General features: G+C 42.7%; 1 protein-coding gene across 9 annotated transcripts in view; it reads right to left on the bottom strand.

The window, feature by feature from the left end:
- nek7 (NIMA related kinase 7) overlaps nt 1-15,994 on the bottom strand; it is a 137,603-nt gene that overhangs the window by 36,685 nt on the left and 84,924 nt on the right. For all 9 annotated transcript variants that reach the window (XM_033027972.1, XM_033027971.1, XM_033027973.1 and 6 more), the window contains 2 exons: nt 6,217-6,325; nt 3,439-3,546 (listed from right to left, as the gene is read on the bottom strand). In XM_033027972.1, coding sequence (XP_032883863.1) covers nt 3,439-3,546; nt 6,217-6,325 — 217 coding nt within the window. The remainder of the gene's footprint in view (nt 1-3,438; nt 3,547-6,216; nt 6,326-15,994) is intronic.

Consider the following 15,994-nt stretch of genomic DNA (forward strand, 5'->3'; position numbering starts at 1 on the left):
CCGAAAGCCTTGGGACCAGACACTTTTCGTAATTCGGAATTTTTCGGCTTTCGGAATGGAAGATTTTTAGCGTAGATTTTAACGGCTGGCTCAGTGGTAGAGTGCTCGGCTCATATCCGCAAGGTCGCGAGTTTGCGCCTCGATCCCGTCAGTTACTCGATCGCGAGTTTGAGTCTTCAATGTAGTTTTTTCTTGCAGAATAGGAGAGAATAGGGAGGGTTAGGCTGGGATCATTCTCTGCGAGATGATCTTAGTGCGGAAGACAAGTGTAGGAGAGGTGTACTGACTGTGTGGGCAGAACTTTGGAAGTGATTGCCCACCATTCTCAAAAGCCGCTGTGTCTCCCTGTCCCTCCAACCCCAGAGGAATCCGCTCCCCGATGGGCCGCTACGGCGACAAGTGGCAGTTCGCCCACAGCCCGAGCTGCTCCACCCCAAGAACAAGACGTACCTTGCACACCATCAGCTTCTGCCCCTACGGTGAGCGTGTTCCTCTGGAGTTGGAGCGGGGCTGGGCTGGAGTTGCTGATCTGGGATCTCCGTGCTTGCAGTGGGCCTGTGGGTCGGTGTCCCGATGAGGGGGTGCAGCTCAGGCTGTGGGCGAACTGCCACTTGTCGCCGTAGCGGCCCATCGGGGAGCGGCTTCTGGTGGTCCTGACGTCTCTCAGCTCCTGTCCAGGGGGGTGGCCGGAGACGTCAGGACCAACTTTTTTTAATCTCTTACCTCGACGGATATGCAAATTTTTTTCTGTATCGTATCTCTGTCCGCACTGCGGCCTAACATCGAGGAGTTGGCGACCTCTGCGGGAGATCGACTTTGGGAGCTCCAACTGCGAGAGCCTGCCCACTTAACATCGTGGAGCTTGCGGTCCCTGTCGGGGATCGACCTTGGAGCTCTAACCGTGGGAGCCTGCGGACTTTAACATCGTGGAGCTTGCGGTCCCTGTTGGGGATCGACCTTGGAGGTCTAACCGTGGGAGCCTGCGGACTTTAATATCGTGGAGCTCGCGGTGCCTGGTTAGAGACCAACTTCGGGAGCTCCACGCCACAGGAGCTTCGACCGCCCCGACGCGGGGGCTTCGATCGCCGGCTACGGGTGCTTCGATCGCAGACTGCAGATGGTTCGACTGCCCCGACCGCGGGAGAATAAAGAGGGAAGAAGATTAGACTTTATTGCCTTCCATCACAGTGAAGAATGAGGGGAATCCGCTGTGATGGATGTTTATGTTAACTTTTATGTAGTTGTGTGTCTTGTTGCTTTTTTTCATGACACCTCAGGCGAGCCTTGCATCAACTTGCTTACCAGATACCAACAAAGACTTCCATTTAACAGCCAACAGAAAGCAGATTATTTTAATACTGTTTAAACTTTACAATGAAGGTTATTCCTTTTCAATTAAGACATCCAATGTGGGAACTGGAAGCCTTTGCTTCTTCCTGGAAACTGACTGATGTATTTGTTGATACCAATTCTTTAAAAAACAGGGCAGAGAATTTACAGACCGCAATCTTGTTGTGGTGACAGATTACAATTTCAGTTACAAAAGGTCTCTTTTAGGCATTAGAAATACAGCGCGGAAACAGGTCTTTTGGCCCACTGAGACCACACCGACCAGCAATCACCCCGTACACGAGCACTATCATACACATGAGGGACAATTTACAATTTTACCACGCCCAACTAATCTACAAACCTGTACATCTTTGGTGTGTGGGAGGAAACCGGAACTTCTAGAGAAAACCTACTTGGTCACAGGGAGAATATACAAACTCCACACAGACAGCACCCGTAGTCAGGATCGAACCCGGGTCTCTGGTACTGCAAGGCAGAAACTCTACCTCTGCACCACGGTGTCGCCCCATATTTGATCCCTTATCTATTTGAAAAATAAATGTTTTGGTTGTGTGCTCAAACTAGATTTCTGAACCGATAATAATCACCTCACTATTTTGGACCTTCAGGTGGACCCTGGAAAATTATATTCTCCTTGGTCCAATAAAGGGCCTGTCCCACTTTCCCGAGTTATTCACAAATTCTCCCGAGTTAGTCACGAATTCTGCCGAGTTTTCAAACTCGCAGAATGTTCGTAACGAGTCCATAGGAGGTCGTAGGAGTCCGTGGATATATCGTAGTGGTTCGTTATGCCAGCCGTAGGTACTCGGGGCATCAGGTAAGTCGGGACGTTTTTTCAGCATGATGAAAAATGTCCACGAGTAAAAAAATAGCACCGAGTACCTAGGGCTGGCATAACGAGCCTCTACGATATATCCACGGAGTCCTACAGACTCGTTACGAACATTCCGCGAGTTTGAAAACTCGGGAGAATTCGTGAATAACTCGGGAAAATGGGACAGGCCCTTTACTTGAGATCTCCCTGCACACAATAAGTGCTCCAACACATTTCACTTTCATATCCATATCTAACCAGCACAGGAACTATCTTGTTTATATTCAGGTTTAGGTTCATTGTTGTCACGTGTACCAAGGTTCAGGGAAAAGCTTTGTTTTGCAGCTATTCAATCTAATCAGATATCATTATACATAAATACAATCAAGCCAATATCAAGTACAATGGGTTGAGCAAAGGAGAAGATACAGAGTGCAGAATATAGTTCTCAGCATTGTAGCGCATCAGTTCCAGAGACAGTCAAATGTCGCAATGAGGTCGAGGAGAATCTGAGCGCACCCCAGTTTATGGAAGAACTGGTCAGAAGCCTGAAAACAGAAGCTATTCTAGCGTCTGGTGGTGTGCTCTTTCAAGCTTCTGTATCTTATATATCCCCTGCTCTGTGAGAAAAATCAGCTCTACATTCACAAGCAAGGAAGATAAAGGGAGTTTCAAAATATTTGAAATTGTTATTTGCAGTCCTAGCAATCCAATGTCCTACATATTCCCATATGGATTAGGACTGCTGAAAGCTGTGTATTAAATTTGTCCTTTTTAGTAGCTAGTATTGGGTTCTTTTATTTAAAAATTTTGGTTGAAGAAACAAAGTATTAAGTTGTCGGTGCAACCATGTTTTGGAAACACTGGAGGAAAAATAAGGAAGCAATGCAATAAAATAAAAGCTGTCTGATTGTTCAAGGTTCTTTACATTATAAACTTCAGGAAAGATCAATGGGTTAGCTCAGCGTGCAGTTTTAAAGCAGTCTATTCATCATAAACTCTTTGGTCTTTATTACACTGTTGTGTAATCAGGGTTCTGTATCAGTAGCAAGATTGGACTTGTTACTTCCAGACATGCCCTGTGTAATGGCAAAGGTCAACGAAACAGGAAACCCCCTAACTGCACAATGAAATAGATAACCCAATAGTAGTCAGGGAGCCTGCCTTTTGCTGCCTACGTTTACAGCAGACACATGGTTTTGTTCACACTCTTAATGAAATACATCCCACTCCTGTAATTAGATGGATTCGTGTTGTGCAGGATTGCTCACCTAAAGAATGTGCTGCTGTAGTTTTCGAACTAAAAAACCTGCCCAAGCCGAGGTCTCCCAGCTTTACTACTCCTGTTGCTGTAATGAACACATTAGCTGGTTTTATATCTGCAAGAGAACAGAAAGATCACATACATTTTGACGTTACTATTTTTGACACAAGAAATATTTCTCTGCAAGAGAACTGAAACAAGGGTGTGAATGATAACATACTTTCTTCTTGTTACTATATTTGCAACAAGAATTATTTCTCCAATTCATGGATTTACACGGTGTTTTCACACGAAGAAAGCAAATTTGTTTCCCAAAACCACTATCAAAAGGCAAAGCATGGAACCTTGGGACATTTGTATAAAAATTATTGAATTGTTTCACAGCAGGAAGTTATGCACAAGTCCACACTGGCTTTTTCTAAAAACAGTGGGAAATGAGAGAATGATTGTTTCAAGTTGGGACCTTTCTTCAGACACAATGATACACCTTTATCTGGGCAGTTGCGGATAATTCTGAAGGAGGGTCCCAACCCGAAAAGTTGCCTGTCCACATTCTCCAGAGATGCTGCCTGACCCACTGGGTTATTCGCTTAGCTTCTTTTTCTGGCTTTATGTAAAATAGTGCAGTTGTTCCAATGCTCCTTGCCTGTAGCCGAGTAGATTATTATCCCTTGTGCGCCTATCCAATTCCCCTTTCCTTTCCACAAGACATCAGATTATATCCACTATGTAAAAATGTTTACCCCTAGTATTTGCCTAGATTTTATGCTCAGGACTATACTAACATGCTGCAGTGTTAAAGGATCGTTGCTATTGCTTCCTTTTGAACTGCCTCAAAATTATTTTTCTTCTAACCATATTTTCTGCCATTGCTGAAAACCTCTGCCTGACGTTGCCGAGATTGCAATTCCTCTGGCATAAGGGAGCACACTAACCAGTGCCCAGGCTGAAATAGAGATCATGGATAGGAGCTGTTATCTACTTTGCCTAGACCGCACTAAAAAAAGGATCAGTAAAATATTAATTATTGGTTAGCTGGCACGTTTTGGTTGGCGCAGACTCAATGGGTACAATGGCCTCCTTTGTTTTTATAAATTTTTCCTGAATCTGCAAATAACTCAAAGAATGGGACATTTCCAAACTTCATCAAACTCTCGTCCGTCACAATGTTGGCTTTATAATAAAATTGTCAGAGTGATATTGGTAAATTCTGTCAATTACCTACTTAAGGAATCTAATCTTATTATACTTTCTTTTCTTTCATGAGGACAAGAGCTTCTTTTCTTTCATGAGGACAAGGTATTCCATTTTTAAATTAAAGTGAATGGAGTCGACATCGGAAAAGGCTCTTTGGTCCACAATGTCTGTGCCGAACATGAAGCCAAATTAAACTAATCTCATCGGCCTGCACATAATCCATATCACTCCATTCCCTGCATATTCTTTCATGTGCCTGTCTAAAACCCTCAAACACCACAATCGTATTTGCTTCCACCACCACCCCCGGTAACACATTCCAGAGACTCCCTGTGTCAAAGGACTGGTCCGGCACATCTCCATTGGATGTTCATTTTCTGACCTTAAAGATATGCCCTCCAGGCTTTGACATTTCCACCCTTGGATAAAGATTCTGATCCTTTGTTCCTGATTCCCATCTACTCTATCTATGCCTCCCATCATTTTCTATATACTTCTAATGGTCTCCCATCAGCTTCTGATGCTCCAGAGAAAACAATCCAAGTTTGCCCAACCTCTCCTTAACTCCATATTAGTGACATTATAAAACCATAACCCTTTTCACAAGGTTTTCCCTGAGCTGTCTATCTTTTCAGAGGCTGCCAGGACACTCCAAATCATGTATGACATGCCCTCCCTAATTAAAGCGGTAAGGAGGAGAAAAGCTTGACTTATTTGAAGCTTAGAACTGCACAGTGTGGAAGCAGTTACAATTGATTTGTCAGGATGTGAAAGAGGAAGAAATCAGATGAAATGTGTTGGCTGCGGCCCACTGTTTTGATCAGAACTTTGTGTTCACTTGCTCAAACTGAAGTGAAGCCCACACTTTTGCACACACAACAGGAACACTATTAGTCCAGGACTGACATTTGTGTGGTTCTCACCATGAAAATACTGTCAACTCTGGTGGGCTTAGAGCAGGAATGCTCAACAGCTTTATACAACCAGAGATCCACACTCAAGTAGTAAACCCTATCAAACTAACTATTTGGCCTTTGGAGCCCTGTTTATACTACACGTATGCCAGTGCAGCTTGAATTTCCTTTATCAAACAAATGTTTTTCTTTTAGTCAAACAGAATATGCAGCAAGAAGGATTTAACATTGCTTTAAATTAAAAAGATAAGTTTTAACATCCACAGTGAGATCAATACCTTGGTCAATTCTTCATGAGCAAACTAAATAAATCAGCTGCCAGGTGTTCCTGCGTTATTTATTATAAACTATAATACAATGCAGAATAAAAGGCTTCTGGTTTCTTTTCACTTGTCTAAACCTCAAAATCCTTTCCTCCTACATTATCTACATTTGTTCACCAACTCCTCCATAATCTTTCCACTAATTATCAGCAATTCTACCAATGGCATTGGAAAGAGCTGATTGAATTAAAAGGATTGATATCTACCCGCATGTCAGTTGGGCTCCACTAGCTGCCTTTGTCCTTTCTGCAGAATTGGTTGGAGATGTGGACCATTCCAATAACTCAATTCCCAGTGTTAAGACCTTATCAGCATAAAGATTTACAGTCTAGCATTACATATATACAATACCTCTGTGCATGACACGCCGAGAATGCATGTGTTCCAAGGCACTGCAAAGTTGAACAAAGTATTTCCATATTGTTCTTTCTGGAATCAGCCGCTTTTGTTTCTTAAAATGCTGTAACAATACCAAATAGGACCATAAATGGCATGCTATTATAATTTGGATAATACTGAAATAATAATATTAATTCACATGGCAATGTAAAGAAAATCCCTTTTCGGAAACAGTTTCTATTGGAAACAAATACTCTTGAAGTGAATAATTGACATTGGGTTTAGTTTAGTTTAGAGATATAGAGTGTAAACAGGTCCTTCGGCCCGTCCACACTGACCACCAATCACCCCTACACTACTTCTATGTTATCCCACTTTCTATCCTATACACACCCATACACTAGTAATTACAGAATCCAATTAACCTGCAAACCTGCATGTCTTTGGCATGTGGGAGGAAACCAGAGGTAGTATAGATTGATAAATTGGCAGTCATATGTGACAATGTGAGATGAGGCTGGAATTGCTAATTGTCTTAAATTGTTGAATTAATTCATCCACTTCTCTCTATAGTACCACTCTTACCACTATGAGGCAGGACCAATATAACAAGTAAACTTAATACCACCTGCTAAAACACTTGCTTCAGTTTTCTGGACAAAAAATTAAGATCAGGTTTGCCTTTAATATATTGCCACATATCGCTTTTGTTGCTTCACGGAATAAAAATGCATTCAATCCAACCTCAATTTCTGTAGACAAATCTGGCCAAGTGATATTTAGAATGCTTTCTATTTCACATATCATTGCTCTACCCAATGTAAACATGTACCAATATCTTCTGATATTCTATTCATTAGTCCATTTCTTCCCCAAAACGACCAAAATTGCATGCATCATTTGTAGGTTAATTTTCCTCTTTCCCTAAGGTTTGCAATGTGTTCTAGTTCGAATTTGCAGCTGATGTATTTCTGTAGACATTAAAACTTTCTTCAAGACATGTTTCCACACACACACACTTCCTCTTCTGGAAACCTGTACGGTTTCTTTGAGTGTCACATTGGCCCGGGCTACTAGATATTTGTCAGCTTTCCCTGCAGGCACTTCAACATGAATCAAACAGGTGTTGCCACTTCTTCCAAAATTGAATGTTTCTCATTTTTCATTTAATTTCCGCATCATATTTTATATTCTGTCATGCATTATGTACTTCAATCCCTTCATTCTGTGATTTGAGCTCCTCGCTTTAATTTTTGACAACCATCTTCGCTATCTACAATACCACCCACTTTTGTATCATCTGCAAAATTTGCCAATCCTCCCTGTACGTTCTCATTCAAATCATTGATATAAATGACAAACGGCAATGGGCCTAACACCATAACCTTGAGGCACACAGGCCTCCAGTCTGATAAACAACCTTCCATCATCACCCTTTGCTTCCTTCCATGAAGCCAATGTTCTATCCAGTTGGCTTTCTCCCCTTGGATCCCATGTAATCTAACCTTTCAGAGCAACCTACCATGCTGAACCTTGTCAAATGCCTTGCTGAAATCCATATATACAACATTTACAGCTTTGCCCTCATCAACCTTATGGGTCACATCTTCAAAAAACCCAGATTCGTGAGACACGATCTCCAATGTACAAAACCGCACTTGTCCATCTAAACGCATGTATATCTTATTCCTCAGAATACTCTCTGGTACCTTTCTGACCACAGATGTTAGACTCACTGGCCTGTAGCTCCCAGGCCTTTCCTTGAACAAATAACAATTGGGTTATCAACGCCTGAGGAGTCCTGGTCTGTTTGTCCAAGCCCAATGCTGGGGCACCATCCCAATACTCTCCATACCAATCCCTGGGTTCCCCTCTCTGTATTCTCCAACATTACTTTTAGGACATCTACATCAAAAATACTTATGGAATAGCATTGCCATAATGGAATAATATAACTGGGTTGGACATCCTTTCAAATAATCGGACAGCAAACTTCTACAAGTTAAAACTGATGACAGTGACATTGATGACCTTGTAACGTGTAGGAATCTGACAAGAGCAAAAATAATCTTGCAATAATTAACAATGACAGAGGCAAGCTGGGAAGCTGATTTGTTGTTAATGTTGTAATATTTCTTTTGAAAAATCTCACAATATGCATGGGATTAATGGAACCACTTGGTTTTAGAGGTAGCAAAGTACATGCTTTTATTTTATACAAAAAGGAATAATACTCAATAATGAGCAAATATATATTTAGAATTAGAATTGCAGTCCGACGAAGGGTTTCACCTCTGCATGTAAAGCACTTTGGCCAACGAGAGTTGTTTTTTAAATGTGCTATATAAATAAATGTGATTTGACTTGACTATTCCTTTTCTCCAAAGGTTGTGCCTAACCCACTGAGTTACTCTAGCACTCAGTGATACGTCGCCTATCCATGTTCTCCAGAGCTGCTGCCTGACCCGCTGAGTTACTCCAGTATTTTGTGTCTATCTTCAGAAATTCACATCTGGACTACCATGACATGCAGTAAATGACAGCAAAATTATATGATTGGGGGGGGGGGGGGATATTATCTAAATACTACTCTGATACGAATCCAATTAATACATTTATATATTAGTTTCCTAAACATGTAAAAAATACCAAATATAATGCTTCTACTCTTTCAAAAGTGATATCAGACCACCGCAGACCAGCAGTCAAGTTTTGCCTCCCAGGTGCGTTCTGCTGTGGTTCACATGTAAATTGTTGGTCAGCTGCTCTTCTCACGTTTCAAATACAATTCTAAGAAATAAAGTTTTGGCATCCATCCAAAATGAGGCTTTGCATCTATTCTTCCCAAGGCTGCATTTACATATCAGAGGCTTGTTTGATGTTGCGAGGGTAAGGATATGAAACAGCTTTCTTTTCAGGAGGTGTACTCTATATAACATGTACAGCCAAATGAAAAAAAAAACAAATGTATAAAAATTGCCATTTCTATTGAGACTGGAACAAAGGATTCTAAACAAAAATTGTGTAAAATAATATTGCATGGAATACGAAAGCAAATACTGCAATAGGAGGATGGAATACAATCCTATATAAAAGAGGATTAATGCCATTAGCAGGGATTAAAATTAAGTACTGCAAATGATACCGGAGTATCATCAAGGGTTTCAAGAGTAATATCAACAAAACAAATGACTGGAGGCTGGATATTTTACAACTATTACAGCTACCGTGCTTCCGTAAAGTTTGGGACAAAGACCCATCATTTATTTATGTGCCTCTGTACTCTACAATTTGAGATTTGTAATAGAAAAAAAATTACATGTGGTTAAAGTGCACATTGTCAGATTTTATTAAAGGGTATTTTTATACATTTTAGTTTCACCATGTAGAGAATATAGCTGTGTTGATACATAGTCCCCCCCATTTCAGGGCACAATAATGTTTGGGACACATGGCTTCACAGGCATTGTAATTGCTCAGGTGTGTTTAATTGCCTCCTTAATGCAGGTATAAGAGTGGTCTGTGGATTGTCACCTTGTCGTGGTGTTGAAGCTTGTGTGGACCTGAGATGCTGAGAGTGTTGCCGTGTGGAGCTATGCTCCTGGTAGGGCCCCCCATGGTGGTAAGGTCGAGGGGGAGGTCTCTGACAAAGAGCAATCCAACCAAGACGTCAACGGTGGAACAGGCGGAGGATGATGACTGACCTTCGTGGAGCGTCACAATGGCTGAGAAGGCAGTTGAAGGCTGCAGCAGTAAAGGGTCTCCGGTCGTCTTGGACTACATGCCACTAGACCCTGACCCTGATCTGTCAAGGACCGTGGGGTGGCTGTCTGTGCACCAGTCTTCCCACGTTAACAAAGTCACTCACAGGCGTCCTCCATATAGGGAATAGCACCCTGGAGACACCCATGGTCAGCCATGACTGAAGAGGGCCTAAGAAAAGACCTCTCAGCACCTAGTCTTTCCTCCAGTCTTTCCATCACCTTTGGAAACTTTCATTGCTGTTTATCAACATGAGGACCAAAGTTGTGCCAATGAAAGTTAACGAAGCCATTATGAGACTGAGAAACAAGAATAAAACTGTTGGAGACATCAGTCAAACCTTAGGCTTACCAAAATCAACTGTTTGGAACATCATTAAGAAGAAAGAGAGCACTGGTGAGCTTAATAATCGCTAAGGGACTGGCAGGCCAAGGAAGACCTCCACAGCAGATGACAGAAGAATTCTCTCTATGATAAAGAAAAAACTCCCCAAACACCTGTCCGACAGATCAGAAACACTCTTCAGGGGTCAGGTGTGGATTTGTCAATGACCACTGACCACAGAGACTTCATGAACAGAAATACAGAGGCTACACTACAAGATGCAAACCACTGGTTAGCCGCATAAATAGGATGGCCGGGTTGCAGTTTGCCAAGAGGTACTTAAAAGAGCAACCACAGTTCTGGAAAAAGGTCTTGTGGACAAATGAAACGAAGATTAACTTATAGCAACGTGATAGCAAGAGCAAAGTATGGAGGAGAGAAGGAACTACCCAAGATCCAAAGCATACCACCTCATCTGTGAAACACAGTGGTGGGGGTGTTATGGCCTGGGCATGTATGAAGGTACTGACTCACTTATCTTCATTGATGATACAACTGCTGATGGTAGTAGCATAATTAATTCTGAAGTGTATAGACACATCCTATCTGCTCAAGTTCAAACAAATGCCTCAAAACTCATTGACCGGCAGTTCATTCTACAGCAAGACAATGATTCCAAACATACTGCTAAAGCAACACAGGAGGTTTTAAAAGATTAAAAAATGGTCAATTCTTGAGTGGCCAAGTCAATCATCCGATCTGAACCCAATTGAGCATGCCTTTTATATGCTGAAGAGAAAATGGAAGGTGACTAGCCCTCAAAACAAGCAGAAGCTAAAGGGCTGCAAAACAGGCCTGGCAGAGCATCACCAGAGAAGACATCCAGCAACTGTGATGTCCATGAATCACAGACTTCAAGCAGTAATTGCATTCAAAGGATATGCAACAAAATATTAAACATGATTACTTTCATTTACATGACAATTTTCCAAGATGGTGGCGCTGCCTTAGCAGCTGCGGCTCGCCTGCAGTCCGTCTGTTTTTTTTCTTTTTTGTGTTGTTCTTTTGTCCTGTTTTAGTTATTTTTTGGTTTATTGGGTTGTGTATGTGTGTGGGTAGGGGGAGAAACATGTTTTGGTCTCTTCCTTCGGGGGGATGCGACTTCTCTTGTCGTATCCCCCGTCTCCGCCTGCGCCGAGGCCTAATAGCGGAGCTGGCGGCCTCGGCGCTGGGGCAGCGGTCCAGCCGCAGCAGTCCGACTCCGCAGCTGTGGTGTTCCGACAGCAGCGGCGACCCGGCCTCGGAGCTGGGGCAGCTGCAGCGGCGACCCGGCCTCGGAGCAGGGGCAGCGGCGACCTGGCCTCGGAGCTGGGGCGACCCAGCCTCGGAGCTGGGGCGACCCGGCCTCGGAGCTGGGGCAGCTGCAGCGGCGACCCGGCCTCGGAGCAGGGGCAGCGACGACCAGACCTCGGAGCTGGGGCAGCGGCGACCCGGCCTCGGAGCTGGGGCAGCGACGACCAGACCTCGGAGCTGGGGCAGCGACGACCCGGCCTCGGAGCTGGGGCAGCGGCGACCCGGCCTCGGAGCTGGGGCAGCGGCGACCCGGCCTCGGAGCTGGGGCAGCTGCAGTGGCGACCTGGCGTCGGAGCTGGGGCAGCGGCGACCAGACCTCGGAGCTGGGGCAGTGTTCCGGTGGCAGCGGCTACCCGACCCGACCGCGGGCCCAGTGGACGACATCATCGGGAGCTCGCAGGTCACAGGTTGGTGACCTGTTCACCGGAGCTCCCGCAACAGCTGCGTCCGCTGGACTGGAGGGCCACAGCTTCGGCGGCTTCGACCACCCCGGGCCGCGGAGTTGAACCGGCCCGTTCACGGAGCTCGGAATCAGCCGCGGGACTGACATTACTTACCATCGCCCGGCAGGGTCACAACATCTGAAGCCTGGATCGACCTTGGCACAGAGGGAGAATAAAAAGGGTTGAAACAAAGACTTAAAGACTTTTGCCTTCCATCACAGTGAGGAGGTGCCTGGTGAACTCACTGTGGTGGATGTTAATTTGTGTTTATTGTGTGTTTTTGTCATTTTTACTATATGTAGGACTGCAAGGCAACAAAGTTTTGTTCAGATCTCAAGGTCTGAATGACAATAAAGGCTACTTTGACTTTTGACTTTGACTTTGCTGTGTCCCAAACATTATGGTGCCCTGAAATGGGGGGTGACTATGTATAAATATTGCTGTAATTTCTACATGGTGAAACCAAAATGTATAAAAATGGCCTTTATTTAAATCTGACAATGTGCACTTTAACCACATGTGATTTGTTCTATTTCAAATCTTAAATTGTGGAGTACAGAGGCAAATAAATAAATGATGGGTCTTTGTCACAAACATTACGGAGGGGTCTGTATAAATACAAAAGAACGGATAATTAATGGATGCTTACATTTTGGCTTTGGGTGTTATATCAATACAGCAATATGAACCGGTAGAAAATATAAAGCTCAAGATTCCAACACTAACCTTCCTATTCAACCACATCGACTAATGACTCTTAGTTAACTGGAAATTATTCAACTAGTATAACCTTGATGATGGGGTCTGCAGCCTGCATTAAACACATTTGGATTCACCAAATCCCTTCTACTTTAATTGGGATTAAATGTTAATGTAGGCTGTTATTATAATGCAGGTCTAAAATTAACAAAGTTGCTTCTATTCTTGATGCATATTATTTTGAAAACAGCATGGAGATTAAAACCCGATGGATATTTTGATATATAACATTATATTTAATGACGTGATGCCTGCAATTTTCATGTATAGAACCTAGAAAAAGAATTCTTCTCTGTGATCATAAAGATTTATGCATAGAGGAAGTATTTTCCTGCAAATTTAACATAGCTCAGTTATTTTTGATATAGAATATGTGCCCAACAAGCAGCCGCACCAGTACTCTATATGATTTGAAGCATATACATTAAAAAACATTACTATCTGAATATATAGTGAGCCTAAACATTGCTGGACTATTGCGATTCAGCAATTGTGCTGCCTGCCGACAATAGAAATGAATAACCTGACACTCAGATAACTGGTTTGGATGCAAGAGTCAACTGTTAAGCAAAGTGAAATTTATGGATCTGCAAAAAGAGATTTATTTTTTGCATTTAAAAAAAAGTGAATGCATTTTATTCATAAAATTACATTTTATTTGCTATCTTTTTATCTGAAGAAATACTGAGCAAGGCTGGTTTAAGATGGCTCTTGACATGTGGGAGCACTCTCTTCACAAAATTATGCTAGAAAATAAGCAGTTTTCAATGCAGCAGCTGTCTTGCAGGCATCAAACTACGGCAAATATAAAAGGAGAATAAAAGAGACCTTAGATAGACACAAAAAGCTGGAATAACTCAGCAGGACAGGCAGCATCTCTGGAGAGAAGGATTGGTAGACGTTTCAGGTCGAGACCCTTCTTCAGACTGGTTAGGGATAAGGGAAACGAGAGATATTGACAGTGTTGTGGACAGAAAGAATGAAAGATAAACAAAAAAGGCAATTAAAGATATGCAAAATGGTAACGATGATAAAAGAAACAGGCCATTTCCAGCTGTTTGTATGGTGAAAATGAGAAGCTAGTACAACTTGGGTGGGGGAGGGATAGAGAGAGAGAGAGAGAGAGAGAGAGAGGGAATGCCGGGGCTACCTGAAGTGAGAGAAATCAAGATTCATACCACTCCAATTAACGTTCAACCTCATTCTGACAATGGAGGAGACCGAGGCCAGAAAGGTCTGGGTAGGAATGGGAAGGAGAATTAAAGTGTCCAGCAACCGGGAGATCTGGTTGGTTCACGTGGGCTGAGCGAAGGTGTTCCACGAAAGGTGACAAGAAGTAAATCTTGATGGATAATTTTTACAAAACTAGTTTAGATTAAAAAAAACAACCATGCCAAATGAATCTCGAATATGCCATTGTCGGGGCAATTAATTGTCAGGTCTTCATGTCCAATAAAAGGCAAATTCGGCAAGGGATTGCGAAAGGATATCCAACCATAAACACCCAGAGAAGACTCTCAAAGTGGACCACAGTCGAGAAGGCAGCAAGATTTCCGCATAATCCACACATACAATCCTCCTCACATCCAGGAATACCACATATGCAGTAAACTTTGTCAACTGAAAAGCTCAAATTCAAATTTTTTACTTTGAAAACCAATTGGTGTCATTTCAGAAAATCCATAAGGTCTTAGGTGCATGTCATGTTCTCAGGGACATTCACCCAATCTGATGCATCTACAGGCCAAGAAATAATGGCTAACCACCAGGCAGATCTGTTGTACCAGGCAGGTAGCACAAAACCGCATCATGCTTTCTAAATCATAATCACCTCTAAATATCGGAAATGTATGTTTGTATGATGTATGTCCAGTGGTGTATCAAAGGACCAAAGTCCACAGCATTGTACAATTTAATTAATACAATTAGTAAACGCAACGGGAGAAATCAAATAATATGGGACAGAACAGTGTGGTTCCTGTGGGCCTTTATGTGGACCTCAAATGATTCCAAATTGTTTCTGTGGGACAAATTGCAGATAAAGTCATTCACATGAGGGATACGATTCAGGGACAGTTTGTTCTCAGCTGTTAGCAGGCAACTGAACCATTCCATCAACAACTAGAGAGCAGTCCTGAGCTACTATCTACCCCATTGGTAACCCTTGGACTATCTACGATCGACCTGACTGGCTTTATTTGGCACTAAACGTTATTCCCTTTATCATGTATCTGCACACTGTGGATGGCTCAATTGTAATCATGTATAGTCTTTTCACTGACTGGTTATCATGCAACAAAAGCTTTTCATTGTACACATGACAGTAAACTAAACTAAAAGTTGCAGTTGGAAATATCTTCACCTCAGAGAGCAAGTCCACTGACTGAACTTCAAAATTATTGGATCCCCCCCAGATTAACAATCTTTCTCTCCAATGATTCATTTGGGTTTGGTTACTCATTTCAATTGTTTTATATTGTGATTACCAACATTCACTTTCATAGCTATACCTTGCCTGGGCAAATGTTTCTTACTGCAATTTGTCTCAGTTAGCAGAGACCAATCTCTGGTTAAATGGCAACAAAAATAAAAAGACTGAATTCAATCCTGAGAAGGGTGAAGTAATGAATTTGATGAAAGGAAACGAGACAAGTGGTATAAAGCCAACAGTCAGATTTACATTTATCAAAACAACTGATCAACGGAAGCAAATTACAAAATAAAAAAAAAAATTACAATGGGGTGACACAGTGGTAGAGTTGCTGCCTTACAGCAACAGAGACCGGGTTCGGTCCTGACTATGGGTGCTGTCTTTAAGGAGCTTGTACATTCCCCCTGTGACGGCGTGGGGTTTTTCTGGGTGTTCTGGTTTTCTCCCACACTCCAAAGACGTGCGGGTTTGCAGGTTAATTGTCTTCTGTAAATTCCCCCCTGGTGTGTAGGATAAAACTATTGGTGATCGTTGGTTGGCACGACTCAGTGGGCCGAGGGGCCTGTTTCCATGCTGTATCTCTAAACTAAAACTTTGATAATAAAATAAGCTCAGTGCTAAGGAATATTAAAGGAAAATATAATTTTTGCCTGATCTTCTGCTGCTTGGAAGAGCTTCCATCCATGCAGTTAGGTTGTGCACACTGCAGGCTGTTAAG

The sequence above is a fragment of the Amblyraja radiata genome, chromosome 10 (assembly GCF_010909765.2).
Source record: "Amblyraja radiata isolate CabotCenter1 chromosome 10, sAmbRad1.1.pri, whole genome shotgun sequence".
Taxonomy (NCBI): Eukaryota; Metazoa; Chordata; class Chondrichthyes; order Rajiformes; family Rajidae; genus Amblyraja; species Amblyraja radiata.